Source organism: Phycodurus eques, chromosome 1 (assembly GCF_024500275.1).
Source record: "Phycodurus eques isolate BA_2022a chromosome 1, UOR_Pequ_1.1, whole genome shotgun sequence".
Lineage (NCBI taxonomy): Eukaryota > Metazoa > Chordata > Actinopteri > Syngnathiformes > Syngnathidae > Phycodurus > Phycodurus eques.
The window spans coordinates 6893603-6920491 of record NC_084525.1 but is presented as its reverse complement, the minus strand read 5'-3'; the positions used below and the strand labels follow the sequence as shown (position 1 = coordinate 6920491).

The 26889-nt window shown below is 42.6% G+C and overlaps 3 protein-coding genes across 3 annotated transcripts; 1 reads left to right on the top strand and 2 right to left on the bottom strand.

The window, feature by feature from the left end:
• Positions 1–929: 929 nt before the first annotated feature.
• LOC133401708 (ubiquitin-conjugating enzyme E2 variant 1-like) lies at positions 930–9986 on the bottom strand. Its single transcript, XM_061674999.1, has 4 exons — positions 9923–9986; positions 6170–6318; positions 2750–2875; positions 930–1377 (listed from the first exon to the last, which is right to left on the bottom strand). The coding sequence occupies exons 1-4, from the start codon at positions 9942–9944 to the stop codon at positions 1231–1233; spliced, it is 444 nt and encodes a 147-aa protein (XP_061530983.1). The 5' UTR covers positions 9945–9986; the 3' UTR covers positions 930–1230.
• A 4488-nt stretch (positions 9987–14474) lies between these two features.
• peds1 (plasmanylethanolamine desaturase 1) lies at positions 14475–22724 on the bottom strand. Its single transcript, XM_061674986.1, has 6 exons — positions 22499–22724; positions 20704–20823; positions 20538–20629; positions 20292–20436; positions 15450–15662; positions 14475–15372 (listed from the first exon to the last, which is right to left on the bottom strand). Exons 1-6 carry the CDS (start codon positions 22608–22610, stop codon positions 15251–15253), a joined length of 804 nt encoding a protein of 267 aa, XP_061530970.1. The 5' UTR covers positions 22611–22724; the 3' UTR covers positions 14475–15250.
• A 1876-nt stretch (positions 22725–24600) lies between these two features.
• Positions 24601–26323, top strand: cebpb (CCAAT enhancer binding protein beta). The gene has a single exon (XM_061674972.1). It carries the CDS (start codon positions 24792–24794, stop codon positions 25647–25649), a length of 858 nt encoding a protein of 285 aa, XP_061530956.1. The 5' UTR covers positions 24601–24791; the 3' UTR covers positions 25650–26323.
• The last annotated feature ends 566 nt before the right edge of the window (positions 26324–26889 follow it).

Sequence of the window (26889 nt, the reverse complement as noted above, 5' to 3'; positions counted from 1 at the left end):
CCAGCTGAAGTTTACTGTCAAACTAAACATAACACAAAGGGAATTTCACATTGTGTATTTTAAATAACTACGTAGCGTTGCCTTATGGTAGTCTATTTAGCATAATGCTAAACATTAATGAACGCTAATGAATAGCAGGGTCTTGGTGTTAAAACCCTTTAAGCAAAGGATATTTCAATACAAACGGTAGAGCAACACATGTAGACAGATAATTTAACAATATTCACTGACATATTCTTTATTCTTTGTGAAAAATGACTAAAGTTCCTGCAGCTTACTGAGTCAGTTATCTTTATGTCTGTATTATACTAGCCCCAGGCACACACCAGAAGGAACAGCACAACGCCCGTTGAATTAAAGCAAAGAATTAGGCAAAAACTATTTAATTCCTTACTTATGTTGTATATGTCATTTCTGTATGTTTTTATAAAGTAAATATTATAGAGTGCTATTTTGGTATAAAATGATTTGTGCGCCTGGAACGGATTAATGACATGCCCGTTCATTTCTATCAGGGAAGATGATTTGAGATACAGGTGTTTTGAGTTACGAGCGTGGTCATAGAATTAATTGTATGTCAAGGCACCACAGTGTTACTTATTATTCAAGTACAGTTGCTACGTACACTGCTGCACTCATTGCCTGTCGTTGAAAAACTGCAGATATTTGGGGATTTTTACATATTATTGTATATACAGTATATACCGGTGTGCTACTACTGTCCACGATGCTGATGTAAAACCTGAAAATCGAGGCTCATTTTATTGTATTCTACATTAGGCATATGACAAAACAGAAACTGCTAAACCATGCTGCTTCCTGCGAAACAAAAGTACGCTCATCGCAATTGTCATCACGATCATCTGAGCGGTGCTCACAGCAACAGTCGACCACGTTTAAATGTTACAAGAAGGAAACACACAAAGAGGTACACTCCATAAGATTATTTATGTTATTGTACAATCTGCCATGTCCACAAATCATAAAAAAAGATGTATAGTATACCAATGATCACAAATGAGAAATCCAGTGTTGGGTGAGGAGGGAAGTCACCCGGAATGACGTGTGTAGCTAATGCTGAGTGTGTGTCTGCGTTGTTCTTGTGGTTTTCAGCTTGTGTTCTCTCGACCGATAGAATGTGGATGCGATGAGGGGAAGTTAGCAACGAAGAAGCGTGAGACGGGAAGGGAAGGAGGAGGAAAAGATGGAGACAAACGAAGCGCGGGGGGCTCAGTTGGAATAGATCTGGCCCTCGGGTGGTTGAGGAAGCTTCATGTTCTCCTTGCAGGTCATGAGCCGCCGCAGCTCCAGCAGCACAGTCCGGATACTGTAGGAGTTCTGCCACTTGGCCAGTGCGGTCACCGCATGCATGTCGACCTAAAAGAAATCAAACAGACAGAAAGAACCATGTGAAACGGAAGAGCTCGTTGCTCCACTCCGCTCATCCACAAAGAACACGACTGGTTAATCCCCTCGTCAAATGGAACCAGCGGGGGTAGAAATTTGTTCGTCACAGAATAATTCGCACTCATTAAACTTTTATTTGAACGTAAGTCATTTCAATTTGTCACGTTTGCTAACCTGTCGCTCTTTACACTCTGATGATGCCACTCAGCGAGCTGTTTGGGCGTACTGTTCCCTCCTGTGGTCTGTGTGGCTTTGTAGTATCTTTCGGCTTGCACTGACTGTTGTTTTCTTTAATGAGCTTCTGACAAGCACAGGTTTGTGGCCATTTCAAACACAAGCTTTGGGGGGGTGGGAAGCCACTGCTCACTAAAGGGCACTGAGGCCGCAGAGCAGACGCACAGAGTGCCGCATGAAGCCAGCTCTAGTAAAAATGTTTAGCTGAAAATTACGTTATCGGCCCCGACTTTCGATCACATGATTGGCTCGAGACAACTCTAATTGTAAGTGCAAAAAAAGTCCTCTTAACCAAGACGACAGAAGGTCAGAAGTACAGCGGAGAGAAAGAATATCTCTGGCCACTCCTGTTCTTCTTTTTATTTTCTAACAATTGTTTTACCTTCGTGCAGCTGTGCCCGATAATTTTATTGATCAGCAGTTTGAATATATTGAAAACGTTTTGTTTTGAAAATTAGGTACTCGCACGTTCTGTACTCGTCAAACTGCTAGTCTCTGTCGCATGACACGGTAGTAAAAAAGAAATTCCACAAGCCAGCAAACCTCACTAAAAAGTAAAAGGAGAGTTTTATTTGGAAAGGGGAAAAGGCAAGAGAACTTCTAAGAACAAAAAAGCTGCATTTAAGAAACAATATCAATAAGTCCTACTTCAAAAATATATATATACAGTATAAAACAGGTTTCCCTCTCCTCACTTTCTAACATTTTTGTGTAGCCAAATTTTCTGCATTGACGGCAATCAAAACAAAATTACAGAGTAGACTAGACAGTAGTAACACACTTGGGGTCTCACAGTCCCCCATTAGCCCAAGATAGGACCAACTCATTGAGGATAAACCAACGCAGGGTTCCGACAAATCACAGCAATCTACATTGAGCATAATGGTGAGTTGTATTTTTAATAATTAGTTTTTTATTGCTTCTGTGCCGGTCTGTCGATATTTTTTTTATGTTAAAACCTGCCTGTGTTGCAAATAAGGTTGAGGACCGCCACATTAGTGCACTTGATACAGCAAGAACAGGATTAGACAAATTGTCTTTCTGCTGACAGTTTAGTCCTCTCAGAAGGAAGTAAGATGAAGAGGCGATAGAGATAAAGCGTACATACCACGCCGTTGGAGGTGTGCACGCCGTTCAGGTTTATCTTCGTCACAAATCTGACAAAGGGCGGTGACTCTGGGTATCCTGGCCCGCATTCAATCTTCAGATTGTACATCCTGTTTTCGTAGCTTGTCTGTAAAAGAGGTCGCTCGGTGAGTGTGTGTCAAAGAGCAACACATCAAGTTTTAACAGCCTGCACATTTTGACACACTACATTTCATAATGCTTGTCCTCGGCAGGGTCTTGGTTTACTGGAGCCTATCCCAGCTAATTCTGGGTGAGAGCCGGGGAACACCCTGGAATGGTGGCCAGCCAATCGCAGGGCACATATTGACATTCACACTCACATTTTGGACAATTTAGAATTTTCAATGAACCTAACATGCATGTTTTAGGAATGTGAGCTCACACAAACATGGAGAGAACATGCAAACTCCACACAGGAAGGCTAGTGTTAAGATTGGAACTCCACACCGCCACAATTATGCGGCACACATTCTACCCACCAGGCCAGCATACTGCCTCAAAATGTGTCATGTTCCTTTTATTGTTTTTAATTATTTTTATTTATTGTATTTTATGAATGTATGGTAAAGGTAGCGAAATTAAATGATAGTACTTGAAACTGAATATTTTGAAAATAATAACCCTAACCTGTAGCGATCATGATAGATATGGTAATTTCATTTCATATTGTCTGCTATATTTCCATGCAGGCGGCACGGTGGCCAACTGGTTAGAGCGTCAGCCTCACAGGTCTGAGGACCCGGGTTCAATCCCCGGCCCCGCCTGTGTGGAGTTTGCATGTTCTCCCCGTGCCTTCGTGGGTTTTCTCCGGGCACTACGGTTTCCTCCCACATCCCAAAAACATGCATTAATTGGAGACTCTAAATTGCCCATAGGCATGACCGTGAGTGCGAATGGTTGTCTGTTTGTATGTGCCCTGCGATTGGCTGGCAACCAGTTCAGGGTGTACCCAGCCTCCTGCCCGATGACAACTGGGATAGGCTCCAGCACGCCCGCGACCCTAGTGAGGAGAAGCGGCTCAGAAAATGGATGGATGGATGGATATTTCCATGCATTAAAAAATATATATATATATTAATAATTTGTAGCGAACTTGTAAAAAACACAAATCCAATGAATGAATCTAATATACCCAAGATTTTTACTAAGTTACCATTCTAATTATCAATTTATGAAACTGGAGTGCTCGGAGTGCAAACTCCACATGGGCAGGGCCGGGATTTGAACCCTGGTCCCCAGAACTATGAGGCAGATGTGCTAACCAGTCGTGCACCGTGTCGTGCAGATATTCATATTTGTCAAAAAATATTATTGATTGTTGTTCATTCTAAGGGGAATATGAAAAGCCAATAGAGATGTCATTGCTGTTTTTCTACAACCCCAATTCCAATGAAGATGGGACATTGTGTTAAACATAAATAAAAACAGAATAAAATGATTTGCAAATCATGTTCAACCTATATTTAATTTAATGCACTACAAAGACAAGATATTTAATGTTCTAACTGATAAACTTGATTGTTTTTAGCAAATAAATAATCATCCATCCATTTTCTGAGCCGCTTATCCTCACAATGGTCGCAGGAGGGCTGGAGGCAATCCCAGCTATCATCAGGCAGGAGGCGGGGTACACCCTGAACTCGTTGCCAGCATATAAACAAACAACCATTCGCACTCACATTCACACCGACGGGTAATTTAGAGTCTTCAATTAACCTACCATGCATGTTTTTGGGATGTGGGAGGAAATCGGAAACCCCACGCAGGCACGTGGCAAACATGCAAACTCCACACAGGCGGGGCCGGGGATGGAACCCCGGACCTCAGAACTGCGAGGCAGACGCTCTAACCAGTCAATCACCGTGCCGCCCAAATAATCATTAACTTAGAATTTTATGGCTGCAACACGTTCCAAAAAAGCTGGGACAGGTGGCAAAATAGACTGAGAAAGTTGAGGAATGCTCATCAAACGTCTGATTGGAACATTCCACAGGAAAACAGGCTAATTGGCAACAGGTGGGTGCCATGATTCGGTATAAAAGGAGCGTCCCTGAATTTCCCAGTCATTCACAAGCAAAGATGGGGCGAGGTTCACCTCTTTGTGAACAAGTGTGTGAGAAAATAGTCGAACAGTTTAAGGACAATTAAGGACAACTCAACATACAATTGCAAGGATTTTAGGGATTTCATCATCTACGGTCCATAATATCATCAAAAGGTTCAGAGAACCTGGAGAAATCACTGCTTGTAAGCGGCAAGGCCGAAAACCAACATTGAATGCCCGTGACAAGCGGCACTGCATCAAAAAACAACATCAATGTGTAAAGGATATCATCACATGGGCTCAGGAACACTTCCGAAAACCAATGTCAGTAAATACAGTTCGGCGCTATATCCGTAAATGCAACTTGAAAGTCTACTATGCAAAGCAAAAGCCATTTATCAACAACACCCAGAAACGCCGCCGGCTTCTCTGGGCCCGAGCTCATCTAAGACTGACTGATGCAAAGTGGGAAAGTGTTCTGTGGTCTGGCGAGTCCACATTTCAAATTGTTTTTGGAAATTGTGGACGTCGTTTCCTCCGGGCCAAAGAGGAAAAGAATCATCCTGCCTGTCATAGATGCAAATTTCAAAAGCCAGCATCTGTGATGGTATGGGGCTGTGTTAGTGCCAATGGCATGGGTAACTTACATCTGTGAAGGCACCATTAATGCTGAAAGGTACATACAGGTTTTGGAGAAACATATGCTGCCATCCAAGCAACGTCTTTTTCATGGACACCCCTGCTTATTTCAGCAAGACAATGCCAAACCACATTCTGCTCGTGGTTTCGTAGTAAAAGAGTGTGGGTACTAGACTGGCCTGCCTGCAGTCCAGACCTGTCTCCCATTGAAAATGTGTGGCGCATTATGAAGCGTAAAATACGACAATGGAGACCCCGGACTGTTAAACAGCTGAAGATGTACATCAAGCAAGAATGGGAAAGAATTCCACCTACAAAGCTTCAACAATTAGTGTCCTCAATTCCCAAACGTTTATTGAATGTTAAAAGAAAAGGTGATGTAACACAGTGGTAAACATGTCCCTGACCCAGCTTTTTTGGAACGTGTTGCAGCTATAAAATTCTAAGTTAATGATTATTTGCTAAAAACAATGAAGTTTATCAGTTTGAGCATTAAATATCTTGTCTTTGTAGTGTATCCAATTAAATATAGGTTGAACATGATTTGCAAATCATTGTATTCTGTTTTTATTTATGTTTAACACAACGTCCCAACTTCGTTGGAATTGGGGGTTGTACGTGGAGTTAAAGAGTGAAGAATCTGTTAGATTCTGGAGACTGGAAGTTTTTCTACATGTTCAAGTCCTTGTCACCAGTGTTTCAAATCGCTGTACTTACTCGTGGCGGGCCAAGGATGACTCCTCTCCACCGAGTTAAGGTCATGTCCTCGTCATCCTCAAGACCCCAGCTCACTGTTCCATCACCCACACCTTTCTGCCCTTCCTCCAGCTCTTCAAGTAGCCGGAAATTGCGAGGAACTTTAACTCCTGTGTGCGCATAAAACAACAGAGGCGGCAAAGGTACTCATACGTTGTACTTACAGTAAGTACCTGTACAAGTTCAGAGAAAATACAAATGGTAAAAGCAGAAATAGTGATTCAACTCGAGTGTTTAACTAAAAGTGAAAAAGAATCAGAAGTCTGAAAAGTACTAAAGTACAAAAGTAAAACTGAATTTTTATTGTCAGTCATATTCAATACCCATTTTAATATCATGGCGCAACAACAAAAAACCTACCTGCGCACAAAATAGTTTCCCTATCTTATTAACACAAGTAGTGCTCATACTAAGGAATAAACAAACATTACTTTGTCACAAGCCAGCTACCTATGGCTCGACTTTTATGCTGTTTAAAAATGTGCTCCCTTAGCTTTGTTAATGTTGTGTAACAAAAATGCTAAATTAACTAATGATAACAACTGAAAAAATACACCCTGTTTTTTCAGATTACAGTAGATGGAAAATTTATGAACGTATGAACCTGGTGGTTTTGAGGCTCCTACAAGACAACATATTCACCACAAATCATTCAGAGCTGACAACATCAAACAGTTACTGTATCTTAAATAAGGCCACGGATGGGGAGTGGGAATATCTTTCTTCTCCAAATTTATTCCATCATTGTAATTAATGCTCCTGGGTTCAGGTTCCTCCATGTTGCTGCTGTTTCCCCACGATCTCAATCAATCAAAATTTCAACTGTGGTCTTTTTTTACAACCCCAATTGCAATAAAGTTGGGACGTTGTCTTAAACATAGATAGAAACAGAATACAATGATTTGCAAATCATGTTCAACCTATATTTAATTGAATACACTACAAAGACAATATATTTAATATTCAAACTGATAAACTTGATTGTTTTTAGCAAATAATCATGAACTTAGAATTGCAAGGCTGCAAAGCTGGGACAGGTGGCAAAAAAGACTGAGAACGTTGAGGAATGCTCATCAAACACCTGTTTGCAACATCCCACAGGTGAACAGGCTAATTGGGAACAGGTGGGTGCCATGATTGGGTAGAAAAGGAGCTTCCCTGAATTGCTCAGTCATTCACAAGCAAAGATGGGGGAAGGTTCACCTCTTTGTGAACAAGTGCGTGAGAAAATAGTCGAACAGTTTAAGGACAATGTTCCTCAACGTACAATTGCAAGGAATTTAGGGATCATCTACGGTCCATAATATGTTCAGATAATCTGGAGAAATCACTCCATGTAAGCGGCACAGCCGAAAACCAACATTAGAATGCCCATGACCTTCGATCCCTCATGCGCCAGTGCATCAAAAACCGACATCAATGTGTCAAGGATATCACGACATGGGCTCAGAAACACTTCAGAAAACCGATGTCAGTAAATACAGTTCAGAGCTACATCCATAAGTGCAACTTTAAAGTCTACTCTGCAAAGCAAAAGCCATTTATCAACAACACCCAGAAACGCTGCTGGCTTCTCTGTGCCCGAGCTCATCTAAGATGGACTGATGCAAAGTGGAAGTGTCCTGTGGTCCGACGAGTCCACATTTCAAATTGTTTTTGAAAATTGTGGACGTCGTGTCCTCCGGGCCAAAGAGGAAAATAACCATCTGGACTGTTATGGACGCAAAGTTCAAAAGCCAGCATCTGTGATGGCATGGGTAACTTACCCATCTGTAAAGGCACCATTAATGCTGAAAGGTACAAACAGGTTTTGGAGAAATACATGCTGCCATCCAAGCAACGTCGTTTTCATGTACGCCCCTGCTTATTTTAGCAAGACAATGCCAAACCACATTCTGCATGTGGCTTTGTAGTAAAAGAGTGCGGGAACTAGACTGGCCTGTCTGCAGTACAGACCTGTCTCCCATTGAAAATGTGTGCCGCCTTATGAAGTGTAAAATACGACAAAGGAGACCCCGGACTGTTCAACAGCTGAAGCTGTACATCAAGCAAGAATGGGAAAGAATTCCACCTACAAAGCTTCAACAACTAGTTTCCTCAGTTCCCAAACATTTATTGATTATTGTTAAAAGGTGATGTAACACAGTGGTTAACATGACCCTGTCCCAGCTTTTTTGGAATGTTGCAGCCATAAAATTCTAAGTTAATGATTATCTGCCAAAAAGAATCAGGTTTATCAGTTTGAACATTAAATATCTTGTCTTTGTAGTGTATGCAATTAAATATAGGTTGAACATGATTTGCAAATCATTGTATTGTTTTTATTTGTTTAACACAACATCCCAACTTCATTGGAATTGGGGTTGTACATCCTGTTGTCATCCATGGAAGTTGAAAACGTAACAAGCCTATTATGACAATCAGAAAAATACATACTCAAGTGAAGTAAGGACACCTGGAAAATCTAATTAAGTACTTTGTTACAGAAAGACAAAAGGACAACACGTTTATGAAGTATTTGTAGGCTCTCACACGACCAGATCTGGCCCCGGTGTGAGCTCACACCCGTGATCATCATACAAGGTGTGTCACAAAACACATATTTCAAATCCAAACGAAAGTGGTTTCCCTTTGAAAGTAATCCCCCTTTGCTGCCACGCCTTCATGCACTCCTGTGAGGATTCTTCCGGGATCCTCCGTCTTCGTGGTCTTCTTGATGTCGTCCACGTCTTCAAATCAGGTCCCCTTGAGTTTGGGAAAGAGGAAATAAATCACACAGAGCCAGGTCGGGTGAGTTGAGAGGTTGCTCCAGCACGGCAATGCTCCTCATCTCCAGGAAGCGTGAGATGCTCATGTCATGCCACAACCTTCGCCGCCTTCTCACGCACTGAACCAAGCAACCGTCGCAGGGTATCTTTGTAGACGTGCTGCTTGATCATCTGGCCCGCATTGATGAGGAAAACTTTGGGTTGGAAATGTATATTTTCTGACACACCTCGTATAAGGATCAGTGGCGTGAAAGAAGTCAAGCAAGTGTGAAAAACATATTGAAGAACAAATTACTGTGCTGGAGACTGCTGCATCATTTGGCCTCTGCGGTGAAATGTGACGGTGCAGCATGCATGCAAATTTAAAGCCAAGAGCCGGCGCGCTGATGCAAAGCCACACCTGTCACTCTTCGCTCTCCCTTTCCTGGTACAGAATACAAGGATAACTACACGCAAGTCCATATCCAGTTTGACTAGCCGGTCGTCTTTTACTTTAAATCGGCACCGGCCAAGGGTTGACTAGAAGGGCTAGCAGCTCAGAAGCCAACCTGGCAAACAGCTTTTTTGCCGAGTGGCTAACAGCCAAGCCCTTTTGAGCTAAACGCCACTTTAAATAGGGCTTTACGTGTGCGTTAGTAATCAATCGTTCGGCTATAATAAAAAAAAGAAATAATAATAATCGGTCCAGGTTTGTTCATAAGCAGTCGGTTTAAAATCGCACGTAGCTTATTGAGCTAATGCCGTTGTTTCCAATTCATTCTCGCTGGCGGCTCCAGCGACGTCATAGATTGTTTATAAAACTATAAGACACATTCGGCCTTAGCTAACCTCCCGGTGGCGACCCATTTGCCGTTAAGGAAAAATAAAAACAGTAGCTCTAGTAATTGCTTGTTTGTTTGTTTTTTAAACTTGGCGGTATTTAATTGTTCCGTTATCGAGGATTTACCTGATCCGGCGGCGAGCGCCATGTTGATGGTGCACGACGGGAGCGCGCACGCAGCTGAGCAGTGGTCGACGTCACGGGCATGCGCCCGCAACCTAGCTGGGCCTCGGACTCTTTTTTTTTTTTTTTTTTTTTTTACACGACTCTAGTATGAATGTTCTATTTATTACATTTAAGTTGGTTACTGAGGATTAATTTATGAGACAGGATCACAGGTATTATTTTGTTTTCGGAATGAATGATAAGTGGACGTAAACACAGTAGCCTACAGGTCACAGCTAGATGTACATTTTGACCAAAATGCACCAATTGGTCATAATTACTTCCAAGTAAAACAAAAATAATGTGTGCAAACTACACACTATTGAGGTAACGCAACTCATGCACAATTCATTAAGTTTAATAGTCGTTTCTTGCACAAATATTTCTTAATTGGGTAACATAAGTTGCTTTAATGGCGGCACGGTGGCCAACTGGTTAGAGCGTCAGCCTCACAGTTCTGAGAACCCGGGTTCAATCCCCGGCCCCGACTGTGTGGAGTTTGCATGTTCTCCCCGGGCACTCTGGTTTCCTCCCACATCCCAAAAACATGCATAAATTGGAGACTCTAAATTGCCCGTAGGCATGACCGTGAGTGCGAATGGTTGTCTCTTTGTATGTGCCCTGCGATTGGCTGGCAACCAGTTCAGGGTGTACCCCGCCTCCTGTCCGATGACAGCTGGGATAGGCTCCAGCACGCCTGCGACCCTAGTGAGGATAAGCGGCTCAGAAAATGGATGGATGGATGGATGGAAGTTGCTTTAACCCAATTTGAACAATTTTGTTTTAAATATTTAAGGTAATCGACAGCGGCCGACTGGTTAGGGCGTCAGCCTCACAGTTCTGAGGACCCGGGTTCAATCCCCGGCCCCGCCTGTGTGGAGTTTGCATGTTCTCTCCGTGCCTGCGTGGGTTTTCTCCGGGCACTCCGGTTTCCTCCCACATCCCAAAAACATGCATTAATTGGAGACTAAATTGCCCGTAGGCATGACTGTGAGTGCGAATGGTTGTCTGTTTCTATGTGCCCTGCGATTGGCTGGCAACCAGTTCAGGGTGTACCCCGCCTCCTGCCCGATGACAGCTGGGATAGGCTCCAGCACGCCCGCGACCCTAGTGAGGAGAAGCGGCTCAGAAAATGGATGGATGGATGGAAGGTAATCGACGCACAGTGGATATGAAAAATCTACACACCCCTGTTCCAGTGCCAGATTTTTTGAATATATAATAATAAAGCAAAAAAAAGATAAATCAAGATAATGTGGTCTATACCCCCCGCCACTCAATTGGATTTGTTTTTAAACCTTTTGGAGAGGAATGGTAAAACTAAACAATTGGGATAAAGTGCTTGCACAAGTGTATACACCCTCTTTTAACTGTGGATGTGACTGTGTTTAGAATTAACCAATCACATTCAAGTTCATGTTAAATGGGAGTCAACACACACAAGGCCATCTTGGTGTCACTTTTATTTATTTAATACATCACAAAAACCTGCCAACTGGGGTGTGTAGACTTTTTAATTCCACTAAATGATTTGAGGCTGGTTTTAGTTGAACTAACTCAGTTTAAGGTGTGGTAGTGTTGCCTAAAATGTGAAGTAAATAATCGAGAGAAACTAGTATAAATACTGGACTTTTATTTAGTTATAAATAAACAGTTGAATACAGTATACACATTGTACATCTCCCTAATGGAAGACAAAAAAAAGGCATCAAGGTATATTATTGTGATATCTACAAATTGATTTGCCTCACAGGAGGGGCAAAATAAAGTCAGTCCATTAAGGTTTTTTTTTTATCATTTAGCTGGCAGGGTTTACAGTAAATCAAATTAGGGAGCTGATAAGGCAATTAATATCCGAGCAACTCAACAAGTGATTTGAACAAAGCCTGTCAAAATATACCATTAACAGACTGACCCTCCTCCTGACAATCTTAATTAAATCAAGTTGGAGCACCCAATCAGAGCAGAAAACCCCCGCTTGTCACAGGTTTAATAACAAGATATTGCCTTGGAAGTGTTTATTTTTTTTTAATTTTTTTTTTTTAAAAAGCAATTCATCTCAAACTGCTTGAGAATTGCAGTAGCCTAAATCCTAAATAAAAGGGGCATCCACTGAGCTCCCGTTTTTAAGTCAAATATATCAAAATGAGTTGTGGTATGTTGGCAATTGTTAACATTTTTAGCAGCATATTAACACGAAACCTCTTTCAAATGGAATTACAAAAATAGTAATACACCGCTTAAGTGTTGAACCAAACACCAAAATCTACCATCAGCCCGAGTGTTTCTAACAGTGGCGCCAAACAGGCACAAAGCAACATCCGTTGACCAGCGTGTCTTTTTACTGCACACAAAGCTGCTTCTCAAATGACGAACGCTACAAGCACGACAGAATCTACAGTAAGTGTTTTCTTTTTGTCATGGTCAAAGTCAAGGTTGCAGCAGCCTCAATTGGACCAGAAACAGTGTACTTTTGTTATATCCATTCACAAAGACCTAAAATACAAATAGAATTGTTATATTAATGGGAATATTTTTTTTAATAGTCTTTCCCAACAACTGTGGTGCCATGAGAAATCTTCAGTGGCGCTGGCGCAAATGATCTAATTTCACATAATTTGTCTGAAAATATTTTTTTTAATTCATTACAAATATGTATATCTTTGTTCATCTATGCATGCCGGTGACTGAGAGTGACAGGCAGAACAATGAAATGCTCTTCCACTACATGGCAGAAGATACAATTAACCTGTATTCATACAACAGAATAATAGCAAAGGGTTCAACTAAATAGGCCAAGATTTCATAAATTTACACACAAATAAAGATCTTCATTATTTCAGTATTCATACAGTTTGTGATGCTTTTACTTGGCCATGTGCTATGAGAAAGGTTGGGAAACACCGTTTTAATAGATCTGTTTCCACTTCAATCCTAAATTCAAGATAATCAAGTGTGAAGGATTCAAATAGTGGAATATTACTATTATATTGTATAAAAAAATGTGACTATCTTTAAACAAGCAGAAGCGTCGCGATACTCAAGCCTTTTAACCTGGTTGCTCACCAGGATGCTCCTTGGAATGAAGACAGTTTGTGTAGGTAATTCAATCCTGAGACACGTTGGGTTAACGACGTCGTGAGGTTTTTGAACACACCACGAATCAGATTCCAACCTGGTCAAGCAACCGCGTTCAGCAAAGTAAAGGGGAAGCGTTCCATTGCTTGCTTCAGTCACCACTCTGTAATACACGGAGCATTTGTGTGTTACGTCTTCCATCGTAGTGCAGCATTTGTTTAATGGTGCACTTTAAAGGTGTCTCAATTAGAGCTTTCAAAAATCACTGTAAACGCTTTAGGAAAAGAAAGAAAGGCATTTGACTCCAAATCCAACGCGTTAAGACATGAAGTTACACTGCATAGTCATTTGCTGTACAACAAGCTTACAAATGACTGACGAAAGCGCTAAAAAAGAAACGAAAAAGCTTCCCACCAGTGACTCAATGACATCATCTCATCTGTCACTGAAGCCCTTTTAATGTCACCAAGATAGTAGACACAAAGGCGGGAATGGTAACGACTCCCACTCCCACACCCACACCCACACCCACACCCACACCCACACCCACACACACACACACTATACAAAACGTGATCTCTAGTGTAGCATCTGAGACAAGTTGATCAACACAAAGGTTCTGCGATAGAGCGAAGAGACAAACAATGTGTGACATGTAAGGCAGCTTGACAAAACAAATGACTGACCTGACCTAACCTGACACACTCAGGCCACTACATTAGGTACAATCGCACGCGACTCAACGTGACCGCTCGACGCCTCCTACGCGAAAACAACTAGATTTACTTTAAAAACCTAATATGCTTTTTGCGAAGGTTTTTTTTTTTTTTTCTCCGTGTGGTACTGAATTGGGCTTTTGTTTAAACAGGTATTCAGCTATTCTCCTAATTAAATATGACAACTTTTAATATAATGCAGTCCAGTACAACATCCACTTATTATTAACACAAACTAAAAAAAAAAAAAACATGAAAAAATACACATTTGAGATGAATTCACGATGGAGCTGCTCTGTTACACTTTACATGTGGCCAGGAGGAAAGTTTAAAATAAAATTAGGACGTTGTATTTTTTGTGGGAATGCAATACTCTGACTTTTCATTAAGCCAGCAGGTCATGACTGGTCTGACGTCTGTCCACTCATTTTGTTTGTTTTTTAAAACCTGTCATAAAGACTCCTTTTCGCGTTAAAGTGTAACTATTGTCTCATCTCGACAAAGCCACGGTTAAGATGGCTTTCAATAAATAAAGTCGAGAAACAGCAATAAATATTGTTGACCTTTTAGACTGACATAGTGGAGGCTGTGCAGCCAAAAATGTGTGGGGGTCAACAAATGTAATAGTACAGGTACCTCTCAAGAAATTAGAATAATGTAAAAAGCTTCATTTAGTTAGGTAGTTCAATTGAAAAACTGAAACTCAGAGATGCACTACACAGAGTGAAATATTTAATGATTTTGTTTTTCTTACAAATGTATAATTTTGATGATTTTAGCTTACAGCAAACGAAAGCCGAAAATTCACCATCTCTAGAAACCAGAATATTACGTAACAAACAATCAAGAGAAAATGTAAATTATTTTTAATGTAGAAATTAGGCAGGAATTTGCCCTCTAAAAAGTTTTTCCCCTAAGCTTTCAATGACTCTTTACAATGTATGAGTACTGAAATAAATGGAGTTTTCTACGATATTGTAATTTATTGAAATGTACCTGCAGTTATTCATATTTCTTTTTCTCTTGCTATCAACATTGGTTAAGCATTTTTTGTTCCTCTCCATTTCTTTCCATAATCAAAATTTGAATGGAGCGCTTGAGCATCAAAGAGACCATGGATTAGGTGCCAGTAAATAAAGACTTTCAGATTCAGGATGAGCGCATCCACGTGAAATGGAATCCAAATTAAAAGACGAAACTCCGGGAGTACTCCTGATTTTCCCCCTCTGTGATAATCTCCTTAGAAAGTGATCTGACCTTACTTTCGGTGCAGTTTCAAAAATGTGAGCAGTTAGTTGTTAAAATATGTTGCCGTTTTGAAATGATGATCTCCATCGTGTATAATGAAAAAAATATATATCCTCTTGAAAAACAGAAAATGTGCAAGAGTTAAAGCTATGGCATCAGAACCTGTTAGTTTGTCTTCGTATAGATTACGGTGAGGCAAAACAGGGCAGGGGGGTCTTCTGAGGTAGGGTGAAGTTAGCCTGCGATGTTACTTGACTTTATGAGCCCATTTAAGGTCATCAGCCCTGGGCTTCTCTCCCGTGACCCCTTGGATAAGATCCTCCAGGTACCTCCAGAAGCCCACCTTCTCCAGGGGGTAGTTGAGCCAACCTGCAGAAGAAGACGTGAACTCAGTGACTCTCAGCAGCTATTACGGGGCAGACTGCATACAACATATGAAGGCAAACCTGTAGTGATGCAGAAGTACGTCTCGTGCGGGGAGACATGATGGATGCGGTGGTGCTTGCGGGGAAGGATGATGTGGCAGTCCTGCAGGAACACCACCCAGCGCGGAAGGCCGAAGTACGTGTGGGACCACTTGTGGATCTGGTTGGTGAGGGTCACGAAGATGCCGAGTGCAAAAAGGTAGCAGTACCACGGGTAGAGATGGTAAATCTCAGCTGCAGTTGAAAGGAGACTAAATAAGGTCAACGTATAAAAGTAGGAAGATAATTTCATGCGTGCGCAAGTGTCTCTGCTTGAACAGAACTCTGCCACATACAGACCCTTTCCAAAACAATTTAATATCATGGAAAGGTTTATTTATTTCCATAATTCCATTCAAAAAGTTAAACTTTCATTGATTATAGATTCATGGCCCACAATTTAAACAATTTCAAGTATTTATTTGTTTCTTTTTACATCATTTGGGTTTCCAGCTTATAAAACCTACGAAATCAGGATTTCAAAGAAATTTAATATTGTGAAGAAATCAGCCCAAATTTTGCAGGCCATAACTATTTTAAACTGAGTGTCACACACTAATCATCTACTAAACTCAATGCACCTGCAGAGGTTTCCCCAGGTGTCATTAAATTGCTTCAGTTTGGGTCAATTGTCTCAGTTGGGTTCAATATGGGGAAGACTTGACAACTGGCCAGAAGACCATCATTGATACCTTCCATAGGATGGGTAAGCCACAACAGTTCATAGCTAAGGAGGCTGGGTGCTCACAGATTGCTCTGTCCAAGCATATCAATGAAAGTCTAGTGGAAGGACAAAATGTGGCAGGAGAAGATGCACCAGCAAAAGAGAGAACTGTGGGCTTTAGCGGATTATCAAACAGAGAACGTTCAAGAATCTAGCAGAGATCCAGAAAGAGTGGAATGAAGCGGGAGTCACAGTTTAAAAAACACACACACATTCAGACGCGTCCGGGAGATGTGCTACAGCTGTCGGGTTCCTCGGGTCAAGCCACTTCTGAGCCTGAGCCGACGTAGGAAGTGTCTCAACTGGTCCAAGGAGAAGAAGGAATGGACTGTTGGCCAGTGGTCCAAGGTCCTCTTTTCCGATGAAAGTAAAGTGTGCCTTTCATTCGGGAATCAAGGTTGAAGGATTTGGAGGAAGATGGGTGAAGAACAGAACCCAAGCTGCTTGCGGTCCAGTGTGAAATATCCAGTCAGTCACTCATGATTTAGGGTGCAATGTGCAGTGCAGGTGTTGGTAAACTCTGCTTTCTTAAATCCAAGGTCACGCAACAGTCTAACAGAATGTTTTAGAGGACTTCAGGATTCCTTCTGCTGAGGATCTGTATGGAGATGCAGATTTCATCTTCCAGCAGGACCTGGCCCCTGCCCATACCGCCAGAAGCACCAAAACCTGGTTTGATGCCCATGCCATCACAGTGCTAGACTTGCCAGCCAACTCACCGGATCTAAACCCCATTGAGAATCTACGGGATATTATGAAGAGGACAATCAGGGGCACCAGACCCAAAAACAAAGAAGAACTGACAGCAAGCATCAAGGAAATCTGGGCTCCCACAACTCTCAGGCAATTCCACGGCGCATCAAGGCAGTGATTAAAGCAAAAGGATTAACAACCAAGTATTGAAGGTTAACATATCGTTTTGAAAGTACCATATCTTGATTGATTTAATGCGACCCTAATTTCTCTCTTTTTTTTCTACAAAAACTGAGAAGTAAAGAGTGATTTCTTCTCAGTATTGTAAGTTTTGAATTCCTAATTTCATGGGTTTTATCAGATGGAAGCCCAAATTATGTAAAAATAAATGCATAAAATTGTTTCAATTGTGGGCCCTGAATCTACAACCCCAATTCCAATGAAGTTGGGACGTTGTGTTAAATAAGGACAATGTCCCTCAACGTACAATTGCAAGGAATTTAGGGATTTCATCATCTACGGTCCATAATATCATCAAAGGTTTCAGAGAATCTGTAAAAAATCACTGCATGTAAGCGGCAAGGCCGAAAACCAACATTGAATGTCCGTGACCTTCGATCCCTCAGGCGGCACTGCATCAAAAACTGACATCAATGTGTAAAGGATATCACCACGTGGCCTCATGTACACTTCAGAAAACCAATGTCAGTAAATACAGTTCGGCGCTGCATCCGTAAGTGCAACTTGAAACTCTACTATGCAAAGCAAAAGCCATTCATCAACAACACCCAGAAACGCCGCCGGCTTCTCTGGGCCCGAGCTCATCTGAGATGGACTGATGCAAAGTGGAAAAGTGTTCTGTGGTCCGACGAGTCCACATTTCTATTTGTTTTTGGAAATTCTGGATGCCAAACTGGGAAAGAATTCCACCTACAAAGCTTCAACAATTAGTGTCCTCAGGTCCCAAAAGTTTATTGAATGTTGTTAAAAGAAAAGGTGATGTGGTGATGTTTTCGAACGTGTTGTAGCCATAAAATTCTAAGTTTATAATTATTTGCTAAAAACAAAGTTTATCAGTTTGAACATTAAATATCTTGTCTTTGTAGTGTATTCAATTAAATACAGGTTGAACATGATTTGCAAATCATTGTATACTGTTTTTATTTATTTATGTTTAACACAACGTCACAACTTCATTGGAATTTGGGTTGTATAATCTATGCAAATGTATCTTTCTGAATGCCATCCATCCATTTTCTGAGCCGCTTATCCTCACTAGGGCCGCAGGAGTGCTAGAGCCTATCCCAGCCATCATCGGGCAGGAGGCAGGGTACAACCTGAACTGGTTGACAGCCAATCACAGGGCAAACATATAAACAAACAACCATTCGCACTCACATTCACACCTACGGGCAATTTAGAGTCTTCAATCAACCTACCATGCGTGGTTTTGGGATGTTTGAGGAAATCGGAGTGCCCGGAAAAACCCCACGCAGGCACGGGGAGAGCATGCAAACTCCACACAGGCGGGGCTGGGGATTGAACCCAAGTCCTCAGAACTGTGAGGCAGACGCTCTAAGCAGTCATCCACCGTGCCGCCTAACTTTCTGAATGGAATTATGGAAATAAACTTTTCCATGATATTCAAATGTTCTAGATAGGGTTTGTGTGTCTCAGTTCTAAAGCATCTTCTTTTGGCCACTGGCTGATTTCTGCTCTTTCGTCCGCCATTGGTTTTCAAACGTCTTTTTTGTCGAACAATTGTGACATTTTTCACCTTTTGAATGCAGTCACATCGAATAGCCCTGGGTCGGATTTCAATAAAATCAGAATTGCACTGTTCACATTGACATGAAAAAAATCTGATGTAGGTCACATTGGGGGGGTCGGAATGATCTGTTGTGTTAACATAGCCTAAGACTTTGTCTAAGTACACAAAAGGCCTCTTTCGCCCAAACACCGCTCACAAATATGTCTAAATCTGTTAGTGAGCACTTTGTACTTTACTATGATAATCAATCCCCTCACAGGTTTAGCATATCAAGATGAAAATGTCCACATTTCTTGTGTCCAGACAAATGTTGTTTTTTCCGGTAACGACCGAAAAACATTTTTAAGTCACACCAAGAAGCAGTGATAGCTCTGACAAAGGCTGAAGTGACAGCCAAAACTGTCAGCAAGGTAAGAGAACCTCTCTTCACTTGAGGAAAAAAAAAAGATGTCTCATCACAAGAAATCTAAAATCTATCATAAAAAGATGTGGAACGCTATAGATCTAAATCAAGATGCTGATTAGACAGCATGATTATTGCACTGGTGTGCTCTCGGCTGCCCACAATAAAAGGGCAGTCTAAAATGCGCAGTTTTATCACACAGAAGTTGCAAGTTTTGAGGGAGCATGCAATTGGAATTATCTCTAAACTGAATGTTTATTTTTCTACCAATGCCATCTTTAGACGTTTCAGGCCGCCACACACTACACTCTAAAGCACACTGCGCTCGCTTGGACCGGATCATAGCAAAAAAAGTGACACCTGGCAACTCAAGCCCGCACATTAAACGATTGGATATACTGTACGGAAGCCCTGAACAGCGAGCCCCTGTACACGTTTAATGCTGCAGATACAGTATGTTGTACTTTATCACATTTATTAAATCATAAAATGATAGAGTAATAGTTAAGGAAGCAGCAGGTTGCTAAAGAGACAGGACATGAGGGACAATAAAAAGAAAGAATATGGATATTTTAAAAGAGGCTCACTCTGTCCCATTCATTTGAGCGTACCTGGCGCGGTGCGTACCGCTCGCGTACATTTTGGCCACAAGCTTCGCTTTTTCATCCACGGGCAGATTATAAATATCTCTAAGTATTGTTGTGAAACACAATATTAGATGCTTTATATACTGCATTTGTATGGCTTGGGGGAATTCTGTCTCTCACTCACTTAAAACCCGGAAATGTATTTTTAGTGTGAGTGAAAGTTTATGTGCATTTTGATTGGCTGTAATCTGCGACGGCGTGCACCAGCAACTTCAATTTTGAATTCCGGCAAAACCACTGGCCAACTGATCGGCCACTCATGAAAACAGTTGTCAAACCCCGCACACTGCGCGAACGTTCAGTCGGGTTCGGCCATGTCGCTCGGTGGGCAGCAGCCTTAAGGCACACCTGTGCAATAATCATGCCGTCTAATTAGCATCTGGATATGCCACACCTGTGAGATGGATGGATTATCCCAGCAAAGGAGAAGTGCATTAGCTGCACATGCTTTAGAGATTTATAGAACAGTTCCTCTGAAGTTTTTAATGTTTTTTGTAGAACTGCATGGCATGCCAGATCAAATGCCCTCTGGGGCCTGGTTGACACACCCTGATAAAAGACCCTCATGCGCAAGAAAAGGACTCACCAGGGGAGAGGGTGAGGAAGTTGAAGGCCATGTTGGCGAGCGGGACGATGGTCAACATGCAGTTGTCGCCGTTGGTCTCAATGAAGTCGTGACGGGTGATGGCTGTGGGGTCAATATGGTGCTCTCTGAAGGGTCGGATGAAGGCCTGCACACGAGTCGAATAAGAGGGGGGACACACACACACACACTAAATGTGAATGCAGGAAGAAAAAAAGGCTCCTCAATGAAAAATGCAGTGGAGACGACCTTTCCGAAGATGGGAAGATCCACCGATCCCCACGTGTCAGCCCCCCAATGAACAAGGCCTGAGGCAAAGTCTGCAGTGAGGATTCCTGACGCTGCACATGGGTTCAAAAAGACTCATTTATTATGATGTCAGTACTGTATATCTATTCTTTGAATCAGTACTTACCAATACCCAACAGGATGTACCACAAATGCCCCAGGTGGAAATTGGCAAGAAGGTGAATGAAATTGAAGGCCATGAGAGAGAAGCACAGGAGGACACTAACCCACTCTTGACATCTTTTGCCTATGAGAACAGCAGAACAGCAGCAGCTTCTGTTAGAGCACTTTTGGAATACATTGGCGCTTTGAGATACAAGTTTAATTTGTTCTGTGACCAGACCACCCAAGTTATTCAAAACACTCGTTTCGTTAATCATCTTTCCCCATTGAAAGGAATGGAAAAGCCATAACTGAAAAAGGACCACAAACATTTTTGTAATGTATTTTTAAGAAAGAAAATGGCACTGCATAATATTGTACATTATAATACCATAATTAAATAGATTAGACATTCACTGACAGTGTTGTGATACATTCGCCTGATTCATACGTTCAGTGCAGGCAGGCTGAGTTCGGTTCCCAGTAGTATGGTTTTCATTTACACAGTAATTACTGCATGATTATTTTCTGCTCCAGAAACGCAAAATAATATGTTTAGTGAGTGTTTTACAAAAGACACTGGACCGCACTCCGCCCAATGCTATGTACAATGCGTCGTTTCATTGGAGTCATTCTCGGTGTGCCACCAAGTGGGCGAGTGCGGGCATTCACTAAATATTAAAAAAATAATAATAATCAAATACAGCAAGATTTTAGGGGAGCTGATAGGCTTCATCAGCATTGTGTCATCTCCTCTCATAGTGGCTTGTATGTAAATGATTTTTTTTTTTCAACAAGAAAAAAATGTTATACTGATTTACTGAGGATTAAGCTGGCACCAAAGTGATGTAGTTGTTTTGAATTGAAGTAATTCCCTTTATTTTAGGTTTAGTTTGACAGTAGAATGTTACTCAGAGTGGAATGAAAGAGCTCGAAGCCTCTTTTTCGAAGACTGTGCCACTTTTCACTTTGGCCAAACTGCTGCTCATTGTGAAGTGAGCCAACTCAGTTCACAGTCCATTTCTTTTTCTTTGCAAAAAAAAATAAAAAATCAATCAGGTCATTTGTATCTCTATGTACCACTGTAGTGACCTTCTGATCTCCAACAGGCCACCGTAGCATAACCTGACATGACATCACTTTCTACAAATCACCACCCAAAAGGTTAATTAATCACAGGCAACGTACACATGATGACGCAACGTTCCTCTGCGTGGTTACACGACTCGTCTGTGACTGAAATCTTGACAAGCAGCCAATTGGCTTGGAAGAAGTCAAAACTGCACATTGCAAATCAACATCAGGTGCTCCTGTGAGTGTTTGCATGCGTTTTAGATCATGAAAACTGTCGGCAAGACTCGTAAGAGCAAAGGTTTTGGTTTAGTTTGTGGCCCTATCTCACTTTTCACATCTTATTAACAACGTTCATGTTTGCTCTTTGGAGTTGTAGCGTGCACCTAAAGCCAAAGGCGAACATCTGTGCAGCTCCTGCTTCGTGTTTGAAATGCAAGTACAAAAAAAAAAAAAAATATTAAAAATAAATAAAAATTACAAATAAAAAACCCAAGGTCTCAATAATACAAATTCAAGCGACCTCACGTGATTGATTCCCATTGTGCAACGAGCACGGTGGCTCAAACAAGCACTGCAGTGTCGACGTGGGTGTCTCTATCAATCGCAGACATACTGATTTAGTCGTCCTAAGTGTAAACCGGTAACTCCAGTGCAGTATATAACAGCCGGTGAGCTGGCACAACCCGGATGGGTGTTTGCACCAGCCTAGCATTGTGACGACGAAGTAGCGACACGGATCCACTCACCTGGCGAATATAAAGTGGCCAATTCTCGGGCACCGGCGTGCTGTGGACCCCACCTCGCCGCGCCCCGGTCGGGGTTTTGTAATTCCTCTCTACAGCTCCTCTCGTCCACCATTCTCGAAATTTCTCCACTTTGGGCCCAGCCCCTTCTGTTGAGTCTGGTTGCTCCTCGGCAGGAGTCAACGGAAACGTCAACTTCTCAGCCCACACAGAACGTAGGCCTTTCGGACCAATCGAGTGCGAGAAGCCGGGGCCAGTAGCCAATTATCACTCGCAAAGGTGCCGACGTCTGACCAATAGCGTTGCGAGAGAGAAAATGCACTTCCTGACTATGCCTGACCCCACCCGAACTGTTGGCGGAAGCCAACCGGCCCTCCCCCACCATATGGTGCCCTACCACAGGATGGACAGCAGATGGCGACAAAGCGTAATATACGTATAGGCTATACATCAGGGGTCACCAACCTTTTTGTAACTAAGAGCGACGTCTTGGGGACACAACTCAACTTTATATATGGACAACTTTGGGGTGCATCTGTTTCGTCTTTCGATTTTCAACGAAAGCTCTGCATGGTTAACGCTCAAATTCTGGTTCTGATTTTTGAGTTTGCCTGAATTTGAAAAGGCTGAGAAGTTCAAAGAGGACGCCTTACCTACTCAAAACCGGTATGGGATTCTCGAGGTTTATTTCAACTGGTTGGAACAGATATTGTTCAATGATCAGCATAAATTACACCCCAAAAAAAAGTTGATTCCGATTCTGATGTACATGACAAATAATAGTCGTCACATACCAACAGTCTCTCCAGTACTGATTAATGCAAAAACCAGTTTGATACATACTTCTGAAACGCAAAATTTGCTCAAATTAACTTTAATTATGCTATTATCAGTCATCAATAATGTTCATGTTATGTATGTGACGATTATGTTAGTTATTTAAATCAACAAAATTGCTAAACAGGCCCAGATTTGACACCCAGTAAGTACATTGGTGAGCAAATTTAGATGAAATCATCATTATTTCAGTGTATCCTTCGTGAGGTATTTTCTTTTGGGGGGGGGGGGTTCCTCATGTAAAATATTTGGCTCAAAAGGTTGACACTGATTCGTGAAGATGTTTGCTAGTTGTTTCTTTTTGCCACGAGATGGCAGTCGAAGCTCAGTTAAAACTTTCAAGACCATCGGGGTTGAGAAACATGAGGTCACCTTTGCGCAATACAGTCAGTACACTGTATCATAGTGGGAAAAAACGCGCAATCAAACATATTAAAACTAGTTATACATGATCAAGAAGAACATATTCTGTTAATTTATATATCTATTTTGCTTCCATGACAATCAAACTAATAATGCTACTTATAATAACAGTCATCAATAAAAGAGCAGCAACTGGGGGGGGGGACACTTTTTATTTTTTTTTGGGTACTTTGAAAATGTTTTTAATTTCTCCAAATAAATGTTGCAAATAACAATATTTGTATTTGGAATTTCGAAGATATGTTGTCAGGAGTTTAAAAAATAAAACCATTTTACTCAATACCTATAAATAGCAAAATCACAAAATAATCATTTTGCTGTGGCTTTGTTTTCTTCAAGAGCTGCACATCATAATTATAAATTGATATCGACAAGGGGAGTAAGAATAACAAAAATACAACATTGTCAGACAAGTGCCAAATAGCAAATAAATCAATCGGACATGTGCGTGCTTGTTTTGCGACGCAATCTGAAGTTGCGTCGTGTGCTGACGTCATAGCAACGCAGTAGCGTCACCCCCCCACCAAAAAAAAGGCTTCTTGACCGCCTCGTGAAATTTTCCATGATCGTCTTTAGGGGGCGTGATCGGACCAACTGTCAACAAGTGGTGCGGCTCTTGTTGCTTTTGACACGCTGTTGCAAACAGTGCAATGAAACGAGCTTGATATTTATCTTGTATTGGCTGTGTTCAAGAAGCTATGGTTAAAATAAATCATAATAATAGTAATAGTAAAAAGCATGGAGTTGGGGGTGAGTGTTTGAAAAGCGTGCACGTCACACACCTGCCCAGCTAAGCCACGCCCCTCGCCTGCAATAAAACTTCCCCCGTGACAGGAAGACCTGTCAATTCCTCCCAAATCCACAGCGAGCACAACTTAACGGCACATAGGCACAGGGGCCACGTAGGGGTTTCTTCGAGCAAAACAAAACAAAACAACAACAACAACAACCAAGCAACATTGCGACACTCGCCGAAACCGACGCGGGCGCCACATCAGCCCTCCATGCTCGTGCAACCGGGCGGGTGTTAAGATCCATGGAAGTGGCCGGTTTCTACGACGAGGGCAGCTTTGCTATCCACGCGAGAGACGGCATTCTCAACCCCGGCGGCTCGTACTGGAGGCTCGGCGACTCCATGACGGAGTTGGGCATCGAGGAGCGGGAGAGAGCGATCGACTTCAGCGTCTACTTGGATCCGGCGGCGGCCGTGCACTGCCCGCAACTGGCGGCGCACTCGCACCCTCAGCAGGGCGACGTCTTCTCCGACTTCCTGGCGGAGAATAAGCTCAAGAGAGCGGCCAACGTCAAGAACTACACGCTGCTCAACGAGCTGGAGGCGGTTCAGCGAGACGGGCCGCGGGACCCCCGGGGGCCGCCGTCGTACGGTTACACCGACCTCCAGGAGACGCGCGTGGACAGCGTGCTCGCCTCGGAGCTGGCCCGCTACCGAGCCGCCAGAGACGACAGCAACCAGGAGGACGTGAAGATGGAGAACGGCTCGCCCGCCGCCTTTGACATGCGCCCCTACCTGCAGTACCAGTCCACCGGGGGCAGCGTGGGCAACATCTCCACGGCGTCGTCCACTTGCTCCAGCCCGCCCGGGACCCCCGCGCCGGCGGGTCAGAGCAGGTCCCCGTCGCACGGCCCCAAGCTCTCCAGCGGGAAGGCGAAGAAGCGCCTGGACAAGGACAGCGAGGAGTACCGGCAGAGGCGCGAGAGGAACAACCTGGCCGTGCGCAAGAGCCGCGACAAAGCCAAAATGCGCAACATGGAGACGCAGCACAAAGTGTTGGAACTGGCGGCGGAGAACGATCGTTTACAGAAGAGAGTGGAGCAGCTGTCCAGGGAGCTGGCCACCCTGCGCAACCTGCTCTCGGCCACCGGCCAGTGTTAGACGCCCCGACCCGGACCAGCCTTTGCTCCCTCCGCGGACTCGAAACGTTGTTCGGAGGGATGAGGGGGGGGGGGGGGGTCATGTGGGGGTGCATGGTGGTACGGCAACCAGTTTACAAGGACACTTTGCAATGAGACTGAAGAAGTGGCTTGCACGGATTGCGCAATCACGCAGCAGTCTTCTTTTCTTTTTTTTTTTTCTTTTTTTTTTTTTTTTTGGGGGGGGGGGCGCCTTAGCTCTCTTCTTCTCGTCTAATCGTGTGTATGCAGTATTTGTGCGCGGGTTCGATAAGACGCGCGTGAATTTCGACGTAAACGTGTCGAAGTGGAACAGCGGCTGCTTGTCAAACGAAGAGTTGTGCTGCAGTGAAATGATGCAACTCTTTGTAATAGTATGGGCAATGGATGAAATAAGTGGAATTATTTAATATCGACGAGGTGACATGCAATAATTGTACTTGATATTTTATGGAATTAAAACAATTTTTACTTTGGTCGAAACAATTTCACTGCCACGTCTTTATTTTTAGGCTGCTTTTTGGGAGAAGATCAGGTGGACTCAAACCCTGCTGGGAGAGAGCTTGTCTGCCACCTTTTTAAAAACTGTGAAAAATAGAAGCACCGTTTTCTAATTCCTAAAAAAAAAAAAAAAAATACAGCTGTCTTAATAAATGACATAACAGTAATCCTAACGACTACATTGTCATGCTTTCTTGTGATTTATGATGCCAACAATAAATTTGCATACAAGGATATATTAGTTTTGGCTGAATAAAGAGCTTGTGCAACATTTTCATGGCCCGCCGCCATCTCGTATAGAACATTTTCATGCATTCTCCAAATGAACGGCAACCTGGTGTTTACACATTGATTTGACACAAAATGTCCTCAGATCTTTGCAGATTACGGCCTGCGGCCATACTGCTGAGAGCAGCACATAAAAAAAAAAAGGGTCGGCACGCACGCAGAGCAGAAATGTTAGCTTTATCTGCGGCACACGGCTCTGTCAATAGTCTGCCGGGTCCACTGGCCTGCAGAGAGGGGTTCAAGGTTGCAGGCAAATTAATCAGCAACTAACCCTCCTCACACTAGCTCAGGTCACGCTTCAGACCACCAACATGCTGCAAGCGTTAAGCGCATATACATTCCTAATCCTCTGCAAAGTCTTTGCGCGCAAAACACAAAACATGGCAGTCTATGGAAAGCCTTTGAGGCATTTGTTCCATTGACTTGCTATCCAA